Source organism: Canis lupus, chromosome 25 (genome assembly GCF_003254725.2).
Source record: "Canis lupus dingo isolate Sandy chromosome 25, ASM325472v2, whole genome shotgun sequence".
Classification (NCBI taxonomy): Eukaryota; Metazoa; Chordata; class Mammalia; order Carnivora; family Canidae; genus Canis; species Canis lupus.
This window is the reverse complement of record NC_064267.1, coordinates 2055148-2076436: the sequence shown is the minus strand read 5'-3', so window position 1 is coordinate 2076436 and position 21289 is coordinate 2055148. Positions and strand designations below refer to the sequence as shown.

The 21289-nt window shown below is 39.1% G+C and overlaps 1 protein-coding gene across 1 annotated transcript in view; it reads left to right on the top strand.

The window, feature by feature from the left end:
• Positions 1–21289, top strand: part of FREM2 (FRAS1 related extracellular matrix 2) — a 165836-nt gene that overhangs the window by 132101 nt on the left and 12446 nt on the right. The window contains exons 12-18 of the mRNA XM_025462413.3: positions 110–240; positions 1955–2113; positions 3996–4299; positions 6725–6856; positions 8451–8782; positions 19201–19393; positions 21121–21225. Of these exons, the coding sequence (XP_025318198.3) occupies positions 110–240; positions 1955–2113; positions 3996–4299; positions 6725–6856; positions 8451–8782; positions 19201–19393; positions 21121–21225 (1356 nt within the window). The remainder of the gene's footprint in view (positions 1–109; positions 241–1954; positions 2114–3995; positions 4300–6724; positions 6857–8450; positions 8783–19200; positions 19394–21120; positions 21226–21289) is intronic.

The following is a 21289-nucleotide window of genomic DNA, read 5'->3' as shown; positions in this document are numbered from 1 at the left end:
GCCACAGCATACAGTGTTTTCCTCATTGTGAGTCACTGTCAAGAAAACTTGAGACAAACTTCACATATTCACATGTAAAAGTCTCAAATCTGTGACTTTGCATTTGTAGAAATTGAATTTAAGGAGGGAGAAACCCAGCATATTGTTAACATTGAAGTAATCTTCGATGGGATCAGAGAGATGAGAGAGGCCTTCACTGTCCACCTAAAACCCGATGAGAACATGGTGGCAGAGACGCAGGTACGTAACAGAACATGGATATGAATTCAGAGCCAGCATTTTAATCGAGGAAAATGGGTCTGAGCATCACATTGTGTACAATTGACTAATGGGATTTTGTGCAAGCCTTTGATAAAGGAGATGTGCATAATCCCTTTATCACCTCATAAATAGTGTTCCTATTACTTTTTCTCTGAAAAATCACGTGTCTAGAAACTCAGAGACTAGAGGCAGTGAGCCCTATGTCAGCCCACTTAGCCTTCCCATTTCAGTCGGCAACTGCTGAGTTTGAGACTCACTTCCAGAGAGAGAGCATCATCTCAGCACAAAGATGAGACTATGAATTCAGGGTTGCTGCTCATTAAAACATACATTATCATCCACAACACAGTTTGCTAACCCTCACAATTCCCACTGCTAGTCCTAGTTTTATCAACTTGCTGCCCAGAGCCTCAGTGACCAAAATGTTATGATCCTAATACTGATGTTCTGTGCTTATAAATTCATAGTTTCATCAACCAGATTTTCTTCAAGGTAAACATTTTTCCACAGAATTTTGAACTTTAAACCTCAAATAGTTTTTAAAACTAAATAATTGTAGACACAGACCGATGTTGATAAACCCATACTTAAATTTCTTTCTTTTATTATTTGTTTTACTTTTAGTAGGAGATCAAATTGGGGAGATTGTTTCCTCCTAAGTATTTCTTATCATTTTGTAATCCTTACTACTTGATGGTATTTCTGCTACAGTGCCTTACTTTTTTTTAAGTCATATTTAAAAATCAAGAAGTATGGGCAGAAAATTTTTTTCCACATATATTTTTTGTAAGTCTTGATCCCATTAAAAGTTATTCTTTTAGTGTTACTTTTATGGAGCACTCTATTAAGCTCTTTGGGATGAAAGGAACAGAGATTCATTCAAGTCTCTTCAGGTGATAGCTTCTTTTACAAATGCTGGTAGATAGAGATTTGCAACCTATGATATGTAAGATATTGGAAGGTTTTTCAGGAGCTAAGACAAATATATCAGCAAGGTGTCCTGGCAGCTTACCAGTACATGTTTCCAGATTCCTTTCTTGCCTGTGACTGTATCTCACTCTGCCCAGATTTCAGGCTACACTTCTGGTCTCTGCTCATTTATTTTTAAAAATTTTATCTAAATTCAATGTAGTTAACATATAATGTATTGTTGATCTCAGGAATAGAAGCTAGTGATTCATCAGTTGCATATAACAGCCAGTGCTCTTCACATCCAGTGCCCTCCTTAATGGTCTTAGCTCATTTAAAGCCTCGATATTTGCCAGCATCCATGTCAGCATGACTATGCTATCACATGACCCCTAGGATCTGCTTTTCCTCAGCCTGCTTTCTTCCCCCTGCCAACTAACTGGTTTTTTCATGGATCTTTCATGTCATAACCCAAGACAGATTTAGCTACAATCATCCCAATTTGCAGAAAAAATTAGAACCCAAATACTTCATGGGCTACTGGTCAACCCATGCTGCTCTGGGCTCATGTGCCCTCCCCCAGTGCCATAAGACATGGCCAAAGTGTCAGGGTCACCTAGAACAAACCACAAAGGGCCTGTTACCCTGCTGGAGCTCTGCGAGTGATAGTTTTCATCATAATGAAGCCAGGGACTTGTCAAGCATCCTAGGTATCATACTGTACAAATGATACACCTTGAGCCAAGTATTTTGATAATCACGTATAATTATCTTTTCCTTGTAGGTCACCAAAGCCATTGTGTATATAGAAGAAATGAACAGCATGGCGGAAGTCACTTTCCCATCTGTCCCTCAAATTGTGTCATTACTGATGTATGATGACACTTCCAGAGCTAAAGATAGTGCAGGACCTGTGTCTGGCTATCCTGTTGTCTGTATTACAGTGAGTAGGAAATTGAAAAATTTGAGAAAAATTGTTAAATAGCTATTTAAAATAATTATAGATGTTAACCAATATAGTATTGGCTTTGCCATGAAGAAAAAAAAGTGGGACTACTTTGAGGTATAAGCTTTGAACGATAGGAAAATATAACAGTAATCACATAAAGCTCCCATTTTTCTTCCTTATCCAACAAACAAATAACAAAGGTTATCCAATCCAACAAATAAACAAAGGTTTATTAACTGATGCATACACAGTGTGTTATCTTGTGTTATCTCAGGGTCTGCTATTGATAGAAAAATAAATAAGGGTTGAACTCTGTACTCAAGGAACTTAAAAATAAGGAAGAGAAAAATATTCAGGAGTCAATCACTCTACCAGAGGGCAAGAGTGATCATTACCATGAGAATGTCACAAACCAGCTAGAGCTGCAGCTCCATGTGTGAGGAGAGGCTTGGGGTGGTTATGTGGTGTTTTAACAGTTTATGATAAAAGGCAAGGGGAGGCTGTTCCAGGAAGAAGGGATTACAACACAAACTACATCTAGAGGATTATCATTAAAAAATGGCATATTAGGGACACCTGTATGGTTCAGTGATTTGGCCCCTGCCTTTGGCCCAGGGCATGATCCTGGGGTCCTGGGATCGAGTCCCGCATCAGGCTCCCTGTAGGGAGCCTGCTTCTCCCTCTGCCTGTGTCTCTGCTTCTCTGTGTCTCTCATGAATAAATAAATAAAATATTTTTTTATTACTTTTTTAAAGATTTTATTTATTTATTCATGAGAGACACACAGAAAGAGAGGCAGAGACACAGGCAGAGGGAGAAGCAGGCTCCCTGCTGGGAGCCTGATGCAGGACTCGATCCCAGGACCCAAGGATCACGTCCTGGGTCAAAGGCAGGCGCCAAGCCACTGAACCATCCAGGTGTCCCAATAAAATATTTTTTTAACAATTGTTAAAATGGCATATTATTATTACTTTTTTTTACTTGCCTTTTCCTGACTAAATTATAAGCTCCTTGTGAGCAAAACTGGGATGTATAACAACAGAACTGGTAAAATGACCCTACGTATAATAGTCACACAATAAATGTTTATTGAATTACCAAGGCACAAATAATGATTTGGTGCCAAGTTATAGAGGTCTTTAAATGTTATGTTAGGGGATCCCTGGGTGGCTCAGTGGTTTGGCCTTTGGCCCAGGGCGTGATCCTGGAGCCCCGGGATTGAGTCCCGCGTCGGGCTCCCGGCATGGAGCCTGCTTCTTTCTCTACCTGTGTTTCTGCCTCTCTCTCTCTCTGTCTATCATGAATACATAAATACATCTTTAAAAAAAATAAACAAATGTTAAGGGCTGTGGATTTCATTGGTTGGGTGGTGGGGGGATCTTGTACAGAAGAATGGCATGAGAAGAGGGTATTTTGGAGTGTCACCTTGCAACAGTGTGTCACTTGACTAGAAAGATCCCGAATTAGATAAGAATGTGGTAATGGGAATGGGAAGGAAGGCACCAACTTGAACATTGCAAAAGAGAGTCAGCCAAGGACACTGACCCACTGGAAGTGGGGACCAGGGGGGATGGGGTGAGAGTGAGGAGGGAGGGAGGGAGGGAGAACAAGAATGATTTGGGACTTGGAGATTCATGAGATGATGCAGAGCATAACAAGTTTATGTGCATCAAGTTAGAGTGGAAATGTCCAGTACTCTGTTTGAAATCAGAGTCCATGAACACTGTTAGGGCTAGAATAGAAATGTGAAGGTTGCATGAATAGCGTGTAGAGATGGAAAAAGGCATCAAGGAAAACACTAGGCTAGAGAGCTTGAGAAGTGTAACTTCCACATTGTTCTGTACTATGGCCCTAACAGGTTATTTGTTTCCCATAGGCTTGCAACCCTAAATACTCAGACTATGACAAAACAGGTTCTATTTGTGCAAGTGAAAATATCAATGACACCTTGACCCGGTACCGATGGCTAATTAGTGCACCCGCTGGCCCTGATGGTGTGACCAGCCCCATGAGAGAAGTGGACTTTGACACCTTTTTTACATCGTCCAAGATGATCACCTTGGATTCCATATACTTCCAGCCCGGCTCCAGAGTGCAGTGTGCGGCCCGTGCTGTGAATGCCAATGGCAATGAGGGCCTGGAGCTGATGAGCCCTATTGTAACCATCGGCAGAGAAGAAGGTAATGCGCTACCATTCTCATATTAAGACCACTGAAATACCATGGAATATTATGAATATCTGATTTCTGGTGATTAGTTCTCCCAAATGCCTGCATGCATTCCTTAATATTTGCAATCAAGTACTTAAAAAATGATGTCCATGTTTACAGAAATACTCATTAGAAAATACATGTGTATTCATTCCACATTTTTTTTGATCACCTGTTATATGCCAGACTTTATGCTTTCTGCTGGCGATAAGAAAAAGGAAGCAAGACTCTTGTTCTCGAGGAGAACAGGCGGAAGACACAGATAAACCTTATTAGTCCGGAAAAGGCACACAGTAGAAGTGACTAGTTCTACCCTGAGTGGGTCAGGAGACTGGAATCTTGAAAATAGCAGAGAGAAAAAAACATGAGCAAAGACTCATAGAAGCAGGAAAGAACACCAAATATTCTGGAAACTACAAGCAGAGAAATGGGGGAGCATGTGAGAGGAAGCAGGATGGTATGCAAAGGTCAGATCTGGACAACGTGGCTCCGACATGATGAGCTGCTTATTGCACAAGTAGGAATTTGCTGGGGACCGGGACAGAGGGATGAATGACAGTGCTAGCAGAGATATGTACAGGTGCCGACACCTTGTGATTACAAGGGAGGTTGTGTCCGGGGCTGGAGCCCAGACACATCGGGGGTGGAGAATAGAATGTAGCTAGAGCAGCCGTGAAAAGACAAGAAATCCACTTTATATATTAATCCTTCACTCTGCAGAAGAACTTTAAAGTTAGACTTTTAAAATAAGTCTGTTTATCAGATTCTGTTTTTAAAACTTTATTTACATACACTGATTCATAAAGAACCATTGTTGCATAAAGAAAGGTTATACATCCCGCCTTTATATACTCAGGACGAATATTTATTGATAACATATATAGTAAACACATATATAGTAAACATGCTCTTTTGTTAGAATTAAAACACATGGTTGTTAAATATCTCTTAAAGCCAAACTATTGAGTTGGTACCAAAAGGAAAAACAATTAAGCAATGCCTTAAAAGGAATCCCCGTATTAATAAAACAGGCAGCCCAGGTTCTGGAGCCTGCCTCTGATTTTACTGCTATTCTAATAAATACTTGTCTATTTCCTTTGTTATGTATAAATTAAAAAGAGATTATATATTGTGTTCTTGATTATAATCCAGCATCTTGATCCCTTCCATAACATTAAAATGAAAACATCACAATTCTTTAGAAGGACACATTGGAGGAAGATTTTCGTGTCAAAAGAGACTCACTGAGAGATAGTTAGATGGTTAATAGAACATAATCTTACACTATCATGTGTTTCAGTATGTGTATGTGCATATCAGTATCAGTATGTTTTGTATCAGTGTGTATATTATAAATTATAACTTATAATTCACATGCCGTAAGAAGTTATATAGAGGGAAAACTCTGCTGTATACATTTTGTTCTCTGATTCTAAGGAGACTTTAGTTTTTGCTTTAAAAATAAGTACACCTTTAGTTTATTTGATTATAAATAATGCTACTTTATGACTAGTCATAGGTATATTATTCTAGGGTAAACATCCAATTCACTCAATTAAACTATAGTTACTTTCTCCTGTTGGTTTTCTTTTTTTTTTTAATAAATTTATTTTTTATTGGTGTTCAATTTACCAACATACAGAATAACACCCAGTGCTCATCCCGTCAAGTGCCCCCCTCAGTGCCCGCCACCCATTCACCCCCACTCTCCACCCTCCTCCCCTTCCACCACCCCTAGTTCATTTCCCAGAGTCAGGAGTCTTTATGTTCTGTCTCCCTTTCTGATATTTCCCACACATTTCTTCTCCCTTCCCTTATATTCCCTTTCACTATTATTTATATTCCCCAAATGAATGGGACCATATAATGTTTGTCCTTCTCCGACTGACTTACTTCACTCAGCATAATACCCTCCAGGTCCATCCACGTTGAAGCAAATGGTGGGTATTTGTCGTTTCTAATGGCTGAGGAATATTCCATTGTAATCACAGACCACATCTTCTTTATCCATTCATCTTTCGATGGACACCGAGGCTCCTTCCACAGTTTGGCTATTGTTCCTGTTGGCTTAAATCCTTTTTCACTGTGTTCACATTTTATACTAAAATGATTTTGTAAATATAACCTAGAATGTCCAGTGTGTATTAAAGTACATTGGACAGTTACTATTTTTTCCTCAAACCTTATAAAATAAGAAGTAGCTACTAAACTGTCTGCTATACTTACTTCTCACACCAGGGCCTTTGACTTTTTTATAGCTGCTTTTAGCCATGCCTCACTCCACAGAGAACTTTTGATTTTATTATTTAAAAAATTATAGTGTCTAGCTTAAAAATATTCTTTAGGTGTTGTCTATGACGTTCTTTTAGCATAAATATGTTCATTTTTCCCTGAGGTCTTTGTCAGCCCAGGGTGCCAGGGACAGTGGGAGCAGAGCCATTCTCAGCTAAGCTGCGCTACACAGGCCCCGAGGACCCAGAGTACACGAACTTTATCAAGCTCACCGTCACGATGCCACACATAGATGGTAGGTGGCTTGCGTAAGCACATCCATGGGAGTGGTTTGGGCTCCTCATCACCTGGTTGATTCCACTGAATACTTGAAATCACCAAGCAGATGATAAATGTTCATTTTGCAATATGATCTTCAAGCCTTTCTGTTTCTTTCAAGTCATTCTACTTTCTTTCTATCTTGTTTTTTAAAAGTCTGACGATTTAAGCATTCTGTAAAATTAAATAAATTTAATACATTGTCCAAGCACGATGGAACAGACTTTGATCAATGAGCCAGGTGACCAGGGGACCCAGGTGTCCCCTTATAATGGTTCCTAAAGAAAGACTGGTCCCAGGGCACCTGGGTGGCTCAGTGGTTTAGCATCTGCCTCCACCTCAGGCCATAACCCCATGACTGTGGGGTCCTGGGATCAAGTCCCACATTGGGCTCCCTGCAGGGAGCCTGCTTCTCCCTCTATCTATGTCTCTGCCTCTCTGTCTGTGTCTCTCATGAATAAATAAATAAAATCTTAAAAAAAAAAAAAAAAAAAAGACTGGTCCCTCATGCTACTCCTTTGCATTGTCTGATGTGGTCAATAACCACAGCTCTGCCAGAACATGATAGAAGCTGACCAGTTTTTTTGTTAGGCCAGAGTTCTGCTCTGAGAGCAAGAGATGGGAAAGGTTCCAGGAAAACACCTTTCTCATGGTTCTTTTTGCTGCATTGCTCATGCCAGGGCTCAAAAAACTATGGCCCCTGTGCCAAATCTGGCTTGCTGCCTGCTTTCATATGGTCTTTCAAGCTAAAAAATGGATTTCTTACATTTTTAAATGTTTGAGGGAAAAACAGTATTTCATGGAACATGAAAATTATACGAAATTATAATCCATTGTCCATAACAAAGTCTTATTGTACAGTTATATTAATTCTTTTACAAATCATCTGTGGCAACTTTCGGCTGACCATGGCAACCTCGAGCAGTTGACACATAGACCTTACGGCCCACAAATCCTAAAATATTTTAGCTTATACTGTATAGTGATAGCTTTCAAACATTTTGGTCTCAGGACATCCTCAAAAATAGGATCTCAAAGGCCTATTGTTTTTATGAGTTATATCTATAAATATTGACTGGATTTAAAATGAAAATAAGGAATTATTAAATACTTATTTTTTGTTCATTTAAAAATAACAAATCTATTACATATTAATGTGAAAACCATGCTTTTCAGAAAAATAGCTATAACTTAGAAATTTTAAAAATTGCTGTTTTTTTTTTACATTTTTGAAAATACTCTTAATGGCTGGCTTCATAAAACACAGCTGAATTCTTTTATCTACCTCTGCATTCAATCTATGGCAATATATGAGGACTTGTAGCCTCTAAAAAACTCCACTGTGTGCTACTGAGGGAATAATGCTGGAAAAGTCAAATAATGTCTTTAGAATCATGAAAATAGCTTTAATGTTACAGATCTCCTGAAAAATGCCATGAGATCCCTGGGACACCATGTTGGTAGTAATCACTGTACAGTATTTTATAACACTTGTCTTCTCGAGGATAAAGAAATAAGTGTTCTAAGTCCTTTGCTGGTGACAGTGGCAACATGGTTACAATTCCTTGCAGGTATGCTCCCTGTGATCTCCACTAAAGAGCTTTCCAACTTTGAGCTCACCCTCAGTCCTGATGGCTCAAGAGTTGGAAACCACCAGTGCTCCAATCTTCTAGATTACACTGAAGTGAAGACTCACCATGGCTTCTTAACTGATGCTACGAAAAATCCAGAAGTAATTGGAGAGACTCATCCTTACCAGTACAGCTCATCTATCAGAGGTTCCAGTACCTTACGCTTCTATCGAAACTTGAACCTGGAAGCCTGTTTATGGGAGTTTGTTAGCTACTATGACATGTCAGAACTTCTCACCAACTGTGGAGGAACCATCGGGACAGACGGACAGGTAGGAATTTTGAACATCTGAGCTTCGTCACTGGAAAAACCAGTTGGTTTTGTTCAGGTATACAGATGAGGACTAAATCCCAACTCCAGTCTTTCATCTTGGTGGCATAGATCATTAAGTAGGAGCGGGAACTCACATGGGTGGTGTGAAAATTCATGTCTATTTCTGAACCAAGCTGTCTAAATTTTTGACACATTTTTTTAGCAAATGGGCTTATAACATTATCTTTATATCAAAAGGTCACTGTATAATTGTTGCCATAAACTCCCAAGTCTACTCTGATATAAAAATCCAAATACTGATTTTGTTTCAAAGTATACATTATCATTTCATACACACACACACACACACACACACACACACACACACACACAGATGTCTATGATGTGTCCTAAACCATCTAAAGTGAGGATTTACAATCCTTAGGGCCAATCCAATTCTTCTCCCTCCTTTTCTTCTTCTTCTGCCATCTTACTCTCCTTTTATCCTCTTTATTCTTCCCTAGTTTCCTTCCCTTTCCCTCCCAGTCTGCTTCATTTCTCCATCACTACCATAGTCAAAGTATTTTTATTGAAAGCTTATTGTTATTTCTCCACTACAGTTACTGACTCCTCTTCGTACTACACAAACATTTCCACATAACATACACAACACACACACACATGCACACACAATCCCCACCCCCACCATCATCAACAGAGTTGTTGTCAACATGATAAGGAAGCAAGGTCTCCATTAGTAGTTATGATAGAGAATCTGAAATATGCTGGGTGTGGCTCAAAAGTATGATGAATGTTCAGACCCAAAGCCATGACTCTGTCCTAAACATGACTCTGGACTAAACAAAAGAGCTTATGGGCAGCCCCAGTGGCTGAGCGGTTTAGCGCTGCCTTCAGCCTAGAGCATGATCCTGGAGACCTGGGATCAAGTCCCATGTCAGGCTCCCTGCATGGAGCCTGTTTCTCCCTCTGCCTGTGTCTCTGCCTCCCTCTCTCTCTCTCTCTCTGTGTCTCTCATGAATGAATAAATAAATAAAATTTATTTAAAAAACAAACAAAGAGCTTATGTGAGTCGACTTACACATTAAATTTTTGAATGGTACCCAGGATGTATTAAGTCTTTCTTTAAAAAAAAAAAAAAAGATTTTATTTATTTATTCACAAGAGACACAGCAAGAAAGAGAGAAAGGCAGAGACACAGGTGGAGGGAGAAGCAGGCTCCATGCAGGGAGCCCGACATGGGACTCGATCCTGGGTCTCCAGGATCATACCCTGGACTGCAGGCGGTGCTAAACCGCTGCGCCACTGGAGCTGCCCTCTACTAAGTCTTTCAAGATTTAACCCCAGTAAAGCCAATTTTGTCCATGCTATATCCTTGTGTTGTTAAAGCATAAAACAAGTAGTAGTGTGAGAAATGGAGATAATAACGGAGTATCAGTTTAGCCCCATGGCAGAGCTATGAAACCTGACACGTTCAGCTCGTGTTGATGTGGAATAGGCAGCCAGTCATTATGTCTGGAGACTATTGGACCCCAAGACATTATCTCCATCTCCTCTGAAAGCAGTAAAATATTTAGAGATTTGCATGGATTAGTGAAAATCCCCAAACACCAATAGGAACACAGGGTGGAATAGTGGAAAGGGTTTGGGTATTAGAACCCAGCAAATGCAGACCAAAATTTGGCTTTGCTCTGATGTTTTTTTTAGTTTTGCGTCCTCAGGCAAATTACATAAGCTCTTGTTTGTGTTACCTCTTCGGTCCTTCTTCCCCAGTGGATCTTTGCCACCAGAAAGACATGCAAAAAAAAAGCCCTGCCCCCAGAATAAAAATAGACTCATAATAATGAATCTACCTCAGCCTTTTTCTTTGTAGGTCAAATATCTCTGGTTCCTTTAACTGTTACTCACAGAGCTTGTTTTCAATCCATTTGTATTTGTGTTTGTATTTTGTATTTTTTTTAGAGAAAGAGAAAGCGTGAGCAGTGGGAGCAGGGTGAGGTGGGGAGGCAGGAGGAGAGGGAGAGAGAGAATCTGAAGCAGACTCCATAGCCAGCACAGAGCAGACATGGGGCTCGATCTCATGACCCTGAGATCATGACCTGAGCTAAAATCACGAATTGAAACACTGACTGAGCCACCCAGGTGCCCCTTCAATCCATTTTTAAATCATCCCTGTTTTCTTTCTGGTTGCTCTTCTCTCAGGATCTTGTGTAAGTCACAGGATCTACCACATAAACAAAATTGGATATGGTGGTAGGATTACATTTTAGTTCTAGCTCTTTGTTAACGATCACTTTCTACCATGGGGCTCTTCTGTGGGTCTTACCTCCTCTATAGTCTGTTTTCACTCTCAAGAATGTTTTCCATCATCTCGCAAAATGCCAGCACATTTTGATTTTTCCTATCTGCAACCCAGATAGCCCTCTCTAATGAGAACCCTGCACTTGCCCGCTCAAGTCCTGTCCTGTTACATCTGCCAACGTCCCCAGGATCTGAAGGGCATTTTAAATACAAACCCATTCCCTCTGATGCGTTTATCTTTCTGACTAAATCTTACCATAAAATGCTCAGCTAAACTGACTGTACTTTGCCACTTGTGTATTTGCTAAATATTGTTCCTCTCTTTACTTGTTTAACTCGTATTTTTCCTTCCCATTACCACTGCCAGCTGGGAAAGTCACTGCCCTGCTTCTATAGTTGAGCTGCCAGTGGTTCTGCTCCCTTAGGTGAAAACTAGCAACTGCAGGTTTTTCGGTTAAGATTTACCTACTTGAAAGGCTTGTGTTACCTAACACTAGGAATAGAAGAATTATCCCATCCACTTCTTAACTAGTTTGTGTTACCTTCTTAAGCTGGCCTGATGGTTACAGGAGTTTCTTCTGAAAGGATTTTTTTTGTTTTGCTTTTGCGTTGTTGAAAATAAATTTAATAGCATCACCATGATGATCAACATAAATAGATGACCAGGTTCAATGTAAATCATTGAAATTTCAGGATTTATTTATTTATTTATTTATTTATTCATTCATTCATTCATGAGAGACAGAGAGAGAGAGAGAGAGAGAGAGAGGCAGAGACACAGACAGAGGGACAAGCTGGCTCCCCAAAGGGAGTCTGATGCGGGATTCAATCCAGGATCCCAGGATCATCTGAATCAAAGACAGACACTCAACCGTTGAGCCACCCAGGCATCCCGAAATTTCAGAATCTTGTTATAAAACATTAAAAGCCTCAGTGTAAACTAAACATTAATATAATCTAGTAAGACATGTTGCTCGCTCTAGAGTAGAGCTCAAAGATGGTCATCTCCTTTCCCCCCACTTTGTTCCTTGGGCTTAAACTTCTACTTCTCTCTTAGCTGTTGATATGCTCCTAAATCTGCACCTCTCCCCAACACACACATTGCTTAAATATAGGTGAGGAGGAAGAAAATAATTAAAATTGGAAAAAATATAATTCTTTCAGATATTTCCCTGATGGTCCCCATTAGTTTTGGTTCTACAGGAGAAGAGAAAATACCTAATCATTGTACTAACAATAACAACAATGATTATAATAGTAATAGCTAACAATTATTTAATGTGTACCATGCGCCCACATTCTTCTAAATACTTCGCATATTTCCACAAATTCTGTCCTCGCAACATTATGAAATAACTATGAATTTTCCCCCTTTTTAGAGATGAGGAGGCTGAAGCAAAGAGAATTCAAATAATGTGCCCAAACTCAATTTGCTTGTAAGCCTGTGTTTTTAACCAAGTTACATCATGATTCTTGTCTGGACATTTAATGAAGTGAATTAAATGTCATTTTATTGGGTGTGTGTGAGGAATGGATGCGGTCACAGATACAATTGCAAGAAAGGCAAATGAACTTCTCTGTCTATCCTTGGGACCATAATGCTGCCCTACAGAGGTCATGAAAACACATGCCAGATTACATCTACACCCTTGCTGATAAAATTATACAAGTCGGTGCCTTACCAACAGTGGTTTCCAGCATCACCTGAGTACCAGCAGATCGGATAGAAATGAAAACACATTTTATGAGGCTACATCTGAAGGAAAACAAACTAAACACTTGGTGAAAAGATTCTGCTTTAGGGTTTCATAAGAGTTTTGCAAACTTTTACGTTTCCAAATTTAGGATGGGAAAATGGGGAAAAGTAAAGATAAACCGTCAATATGAGCTAAATGTGCTTCATAGCAGCTTCATGGGTGTGTTGGTCACTCTGCTGGACAACAGATCCTGAAGGAAGCCAGTGCTGCCCCAGGTCCTCTGCCCAGGTTGTTTGTCCTCTGCCAAGTGCAGACAGCCCCAGCCAAGTATTTTAATAGATGTGGCTTTGTCTCTTCTAGCCCTTTTCTAGACTTGGCACCTTAGATCAACACAGTCACTATACAAACAAATTTTACTAACTGGTAATTGCTTCCCCCAGGAACAATATGACATCTGACTTTTTTTCTTTGTGCATTCTTAGTGGCGAAAGCTACCGCTACAAACACTGGCAAGCCCCTGCATTTCTTTTTGTGACTGAAAAGCGGTTTCTAACACTCTCTAAAAGATTCTCTACCTTCCCTAACCTCTCACATTCAGATTATTTAACTTCTAAGAAAGAATTGCCAAGCTGAAGGAATCTCTTGAAATATCCAAGATAGTGACCTCTAAATAACAAATGAAGTTTTATTAAGTTTTATGCAGTTTGACTAGAGCCAGCTTTAGCTGATATTAAAACTGTTTCTGCTTTTCCCACCTTAATCATTACGCATTCGTTCATTAAAGAAAAAGGAACTGAACATCTACTCTATGCCAGGGACCATACCACGTAGAATTTTAAGATTCAATCCCCATTCTTATAAAAGTTAAGAATTTTACTTGCCAAGAAAAAGAAACGCAGACTTTTCTAATGATCTGCAATGCTAAAATCATTTTTAATGATTTTAACGTATAGAAGCAGGTAGCAAGAAAACTAGAGATAAATAAATAAATAAATAAATAAATAGTACTGCTCCACTGTATGTTGTGTGTGACAAAACAGTGTTTTGTAAATAAAAACTTAAATTGTTTTGGTGTACAATAAAAAAGCACTTGTGATGCAAAATAGTTATTAAAGTTAAACCAAGTTTTTAAAACCATTGGATATTTTTGGTGGTGATATTTCTCTTGAAAACAACTTCTTGGGCAGCCCGGGTGGCTCAGCGGTTTAGTGCCGCCTTCAGCCCAGGGCGTGATCCTGGAGTCCCGGGATCGAGTCCCACGTCGGGCTCCCTGCATGGAGCCTGCTTCTCCCTCTGCCTGTGTCTCTCTATCTCTCTCTGTCTCTCTCTCTCTCTCTCTCTCTCTCTGTGTGTGTGTGTGTGTCTCATAAGTAAAATCTTTAAAGAAAAGAAAAGAAAACAACTTCTTTTACAAGTGAAAGCCCTCAGTTCATTTCACTTTTCAGGATCCTGGCTATTGGTGTTGTGAGGTCAGAATCTTACATAAACACTGATAACATCGTTCAAGGAACATTAATAAGCTACAGAAATGCAACCCCAAGGAAGTGCACTTGAAACATCAAATTGTAATTTACTTAGGAGAAGGAATGATTTTGGAAAAGTAAATGTGTTTTTTCCTAGTTATTTGGTTTGAGGAATCATTTTTCTTCCTTGTTACTGTGTGTTTGACTTAGAAACATGGTACTTTGGGGCAAGGATATGCTTTAGAAGTCATCTTTTTCCATCCCATTATTTTATGCTTAGTCCTTGAATTTAGTGTTTTTCACATGTACGTCACTCTAAATCACTTTACAAGAAATAGCAAGAAGAATCCAGAATGTGTGACTTTCCTGGAGCATGTTGCTTCTCAGTTTGTCAACTTTGTAAATTATTTTTTAATAATGTAGTTTCTTTGTTTTTTAAGTGAGAGTAGTGATAGCATCACGGAAAGCTGGGGAACTAAAAACAAGTAAAAACAAACCTTATTATTCCATTATCACTGTGCACAGACAGATTTTCTAATGCTTTCCAACGTACATACACATTTTTAATAGCAGCAGTGTAATGTTATTTGTGCCATCTTGTATACTGCTTTTTAACTTAACATTGTGAGCATTTTCTTATGACAAGGAAAATTCTTTAGATACATGACTTTTGATGGCTACATAATATTTTACCTTGTGGGTCATCATAACTTATTTAGCCATTCTTCTGTTGTTGGTCATTTAGATAATTTCTATTATCACAAATATGCCATAGAGTTGTCCTTAATACCATAGAATTTGTGGATCAATATTGACCCTACCTCATTTCAGGGTGTCCTTTGGGCATCCTGAGCCCACTGACCTTCAGAAAGGCTTGTAATTGGCCAGAAGCCAATGTTTATTTCTTCCAAGTGTTCCTTGATGTGTAGACTTCTAGTATTGCTAATCCCTTGGCTAAGGACATGCTTTACTGCAAGCTATTGAGATTTATGAGCATCTTTACACAGTCACAAACACCACCATCTTGATGACATAGATACATTTCTGGAAACAAAAGGAACAACAGAAAGAAATTTCAACCAGTGGGAAATCCACACCACTGGTAGCCCTCAGATAATATTCTAACAGCTCTAGTTCAATTTGCAACCTTTGAAGTGAGCACAAACCACATATCCCACATAAAGGTGGGTAGATACTGGATTATAAAGTATTTTAAAATAATCATTGTTTTCCAGCCTGCATGGTCTAATAAAAGACCTTGGTTAGAAGAGTCTAATCAGTGCTGCCCAATATGGTAATCACTAGCCATGTGTGGCTACAGAGCATTCAAAATTGAGCTGTGTTGTTCATGTAAAATACATACTGGATTTCAAAGAGTAGCAAAAAAAATCTCAAAAATTATTTTATATTTATTGCATATTAAAATGTAATATGTTTAACATATTGGATTAAGTAAACTATTCTTAAAATCAGTTTTCACATGTTTCTCTTTACTTTTTGAAGTCTGGCTACCAGAAAATTTTAAATTACATGTGTGGTTCACATTGTATTTTTGTTGAGTAGTGCTGGTCTAGATAATTGGTGTTAACACTGATTGTACTGAATAATCTTGGGCAAGCCAATTGAGTTCTTCACAGGCTGAAGTTCAACACATGTAGAATACAACCTTGCTCAAATGAAAGTTACAGAGAAGCAAAGTAAATATAGATAGTTTTTACTAGTACATGTATATACTGCCAATTTCTGTAAGAAACAGTGTGTATATATACTGCCTACTTCAATAAAGCTGAAGTATGTAATTTGGGTAGCTTAAACTGGATGCCCGAATGAGTGAAGAATTCAATCTAGTGTGATTTAACTCAACACCAGTGCCCACCTTAGGTGACATTCTATGTATAATTTCTAATTTAGCATATTTATTTTCCTTCCTTTTCTTCCCATGTCCTCCCCACCTGACACAGCCCAGCAGAATTTCTTTGGTCTCTTCAGCTGGCAATACTCTCCAAATATATACTGGCGCCCATTATTAGCCACTTAGTAGCAGCAGCAGCAGTACTAGAAATTTATATCAGTGACCTTTTCTAGAAAAGTTGTATCTTATACTTTTCCTTTAATTATTTTTTTAAAGATTTTATTTACTTATTCATGAGAGATATGGAAAGAGAGGCAGAGACAGAGACAGAGGCAGAGGGTGAAGCAGGCTCCCTGCGTGAAGCATGATATGAGACTCAATCCCCGGACCTGGGTGACACCCTGAGCTGAAAGCAGACACTCAACCGCTGAGCCAGCCAGGCATCACTACTTTTCCTTTAAACATGGAATTTGAAGTATCATTTGGTTTTGTTGAAGAAACTTCAAGCATCTGTAAGGACATGTAAACTCCTTTGTCATGTCACAGTTGCTTTGAGAGCAGTATACCAGATTTAACATCTATTTCTTTTAGTATAGACAAATACTTTAAAAATCCCTGTGATGCAGGCTGAAAGAAAATTAAGTCCTCATTAAGATGATGTCCAGAAGTTAGATTGACGGCATTGCGTTCTTCAGTTTTACAAGAATGAACAGGTAGGGGATCTAGATAATTGACATTGTTCCATTGGTACCAATTACTCTAGACAGAAATTCCAAGCAGACAAAGAAGGCCTGGCCATGGTGAAGAAGAAAATGCAACAAGATGCTGATTCCATGTCCAGAGATGGTCAAACTCCAGGTTATCACAAGAATCAAATGAAAGAAAATAAAAATTGGTCAGGGAGCTTTGCGCCATGTAAATTATTCATAGGAAGTGAGTATTTATAGTTTTCTCCAAAAGAGCACACTCAGTAACATTTGATAAAGTATAATGTTGGCAAAAATTATACTAGAAAGTTTAATTGGAAACTCATTCCTAAAGCCTAATTTTTTAAAGACGATGGTTTATTAAAATCATAGGATGAAACATTAATTTCCAGTGGGATATACATTGACTTAATCACTCTTCTTTACACTGAGTGTTAAAATTGCACTACAAGATCAAGTTCTCACTGACTGCAGTAATATTGACTGTTAACTAATAAATATCTCAAAGTACTTTGGTTGCTAAGCCACTCTTCTACTGGCTGGATTAGAGGATGATGGGGAGTGCTGGATGCTACACAGCTAAGAGTCAAATAATTTGCTTGGATGAAGGTTTTTCTCTTTTTTTCTCCTTTTTAAAAAGATTTTACTTATTTATTCATGAGAGACACATAGAGAGAGGCAGAGACACAGGCAGAGGGAGAAGCAGGCTCCCTGCAGGGAGCCCGATACGGGGGGGCTCAATCCCAGGACCCTGGGATCATGTCCTGAGCCAGAGGCAGACGCTCAATCCCTGAGCCACCCAGGTGTCCCAGATGGTGGTTTTCTTTCTATGTATTTTTGTTGGCAATTCAGGTCATCATTTTTTTGTAATTTAACAAGTTTATTTTTTACTCTCTGACAAAGCGATAAATTGTTATCATGGTTTATATTATTCACTAACACATGTATGTGATCTCTTTTACCAGCTCAGTGTGGAAATAGAATTAGAATGGTATCAGAAAGCCCAGCTGGAACGTCTAAAGGGTATGATCTGACTGAGGTCCATCACCTCTTGTGTAGAAGAAGATAGCTATATTTGCCCAGCTATTTTGAGAATTAAGTATGATAGGGTTGGTTAGGTGATCCCAGGACTGCCCTCAGCTTTGTTTGGAATGTGATGAGGTGTGACAGAATAGAAAAACACAGGCCAGAGGCTGGGTTCTAATACTGGCAGGGCCGTTCAGGAGACTTAAAGAATTCTATGGGAAATTTGTTTTGCTACTTTGAACCCTAATTTTCCTCTCTCTGCTTTTCTGTGCATCATTTATCCATCTATCCATCCACCCATCCATCCATCCATCCCCCAGCCATCCAACCTTCCAGGTATCCACACATACATATAAATATAATTATGGGGGAGAATAAAAATATCAAAATTAAAAATATTAAATAGCTTTTATTGTGAACTTAGAGGCTCAATAAATAAATATTAGTTTATCCTCCACTACTCCTCTAACTCACCTGCTAAATACCTGAAAAGGGAAAGTATAAAATTCAGAACGAGACACTTCATTTCAACTAATTATTTTGGGGACATATGAAGTATTACATGTCATTACTAAACATGTCTGCTTCTAAATCTCTCCTGTCTTCTTTATATAATAATTTAAAAGTGCCTTATAGCAGTGTTATTTCATAACAGCTCAAAACAGGAAATAATCCAACTGTCCATCAACGAATGAACAGATAAATATGTGCAGCATATGCATGCAAAGGAATGCTATTCAGAAATAAAAGTATTGAAATGTGCAGCAGCATGGATGCACCTTGAAAACATAAGTTAAAAAAAAAAAAAAAAGCCCGTCACAAAAGACTACAAATTGTAGGACTCATGTAAATGGAATGTCCAGAACCGGCAAATACAAAGAGACAGAAAAGAGGCTAGTGGCTGCCAGGGTCCAGGAGGAGGAGGAGGGAATGACTCCTAATAGGTTTGGGATTCCCTTTGGAGGTGACGAAAGTGTCCTAAGATTGATTGTGGGTGGAATTTGCATCCCCCCACCTAAGCCGAATACGTTAAATACTGTTGTCCTGTCTACTTTAATCGGTGAATTATACGGTGTGTGAATTATATCTTAATAAAGCTGTTATGAAACAAAAAGGACTGCATAGGTGTAATATACCCCAAATAATGCAATTTACTTTCAAGATTTCGACCGCATATCCTGTGTTGCAGAGGAAGACCGTGTGATAACAACTAGTTCATTGTTCTAAGATTGTCAGGGGGCAAGAGTATAAATGCTGTCGCTTCCTTTCCTCAGTGGCCACTCAAAATGTCTCATTGAGTGAAAGGAGAAAAAGGCTTCTGCAAAGCTAGTTAACCCGGAATCCTGCTGACAGGTATCGTTTTATCGCTTTAGGTCCTGAATCTGGTGCAGTCGTATGTGACCCTTCGGGTGCCTCTGTATGTTTCGTATGTGTTCCATTCCCCCGTTGGCGTAGGGGGCTGGCAGCATTTTGACTTGAAGTCGGAGCTCCGCCTGACTTTCGTGTATGACACTGCCATCTTGTGGAATGAGGGCATCGGCAGCCCACCAGAAGCCGAGCTCCAAGGTGGGTTAGTAATTTGGAAGACTAGTTTTCCTATCCTAGCTGACTTACTTAGGGTCTGTTTGTTTTTGTTTTTGTTTTTGTTTTTGTTTTACCGTAGCTAAGAATAATAGAAGCGACTTTTAATATATTTTATTTTTATATTCAATAGGTAAGATTGTTTTTCATTTTGCCACGGAAAAGCAAAATCATATCAGTGCCTCGAATTCCGCATAGTATGTGACTGCAGTATACTGTATACATTTCATGGATATTTAGCCCTTATAGTCCATTGTAAGGTGATTGATCATTTATGCATTACACAACACAGTCTATGGGTTTCCTAGATTCTAGAAAATGTGTAGAGGAAGTTCCAACTGAAAATAAGAAATGAACCCAAGAGAAAAATTTGTGCTATTTTGTTTCTGAAAATGAGATACATCCTGGATTCTAGCTCTGGCTTGCACAGCTAACTAGCTTTGTGATCTTAAACATATACTGCTTAACCTTCGTGGCACTCAGATTCTTCTCAAAGGTAGGCCAGGCTTCTAATTTTTTTTATTTTAAAATTCTATTATTCTGTGATATTTTAGCTGAATATCTTGGAAGAGTGGTGTAAGTACAACTAACTGCTGAGCCCATCATCATCTGCCAAAATTCGTTTCAATCTCTGTGTCAGAATTATAATTCAAAGTCCAGAAACATAAAGCTAATTATCTATCTGTAGAATGAGTGCAGTTTCTTTTCAGGCACCTGCTACTGTTCTGGCTCCATGCCTATCTGAGCATCATGTCTGCATTATTTTCTAGGAGCCAGAGAGACAATACTAGTGACACTGCATCAAAATTTGCTGTCTTAGGGGCACCCAAACGCCTCAGCTGGTTAGGCATCTGCCTTCAGCTCAGATCATGACTCGTAGTCTTGGGATTGAGCCCTGCATTGGGCTCCCTGCTCAGCGGTTGTCTGCCTCTCCTTTTCCCTCTCCTTCTGCCTTTCCCTTGCTCAGCCTCTCTCATGCTTGCTCTCTCTCTCCCTCTCTCCAACTAAATAACTAAAATCTCAAAAAAATTGCTATTAAACAGATTAAAATTGCCCTGAAACTATGTGAAAGGTAATATGATCACCCTGGGTGATTATTCCAGATTATTTTATATTTCAATGTTTTAATTCCCTATCTTGCCTTAGAAAATGTATATTTAAGGAAACTTTAACATGGATCCATGCTGTGGTTCTCCTGTTCTACATAAGGAGCTCATGTTTCTTTCTTATATCTGGAACTGACTTTGGTCAAACGGCTGATGTCTTGGGAAAGCTCCAGGGTTTTTATTAAGCCTATAGAATTTGGAATACTTCTGGAGAACAGAGACACACTTCCATGTCCCCAAATCTTCAAAATTTGATAGTTTTATTGTGTCTCAATTTCTGGCTTCATTTATGTAGACTAAAGCTTTTAAAAGGGGAAAAAAAATCTTGGACTCCTGTAATCAATCTGTATATTTCATATTGATGTCACTCATGTTACCTGATTCTATTATGCCTCCCTTCTTGACACCTTTTCTTGTTAGAAAGCAAAGCAAAACAAAGAAACAGAACACGTCTGCTTCACTTCTCACTCAGAATTCTTCGGATAACACCCTTTGGCTAGAACACTTAAAGATGAGACATATCTGAAGTCAAACTTGGAAGAAATCCTGCACATAAGGAGTCCCTGGTTACCAGTATTTCCATTCTTATGCACTATCCCCATGTAGGTTCTCTCTACCCGACTAGCATGCGCATTGGTGAAGAGGGGCGCTTGGTTGTGAACTTCAAGACAGAGGCTCAGTTCCATGGATTGTTTGTGCTGTCTCATCCCGGTAAGCCCTGCTATCCACCAGGAGCCACTCCCTATACAACAGGACACAGATTTTTCCATATCCA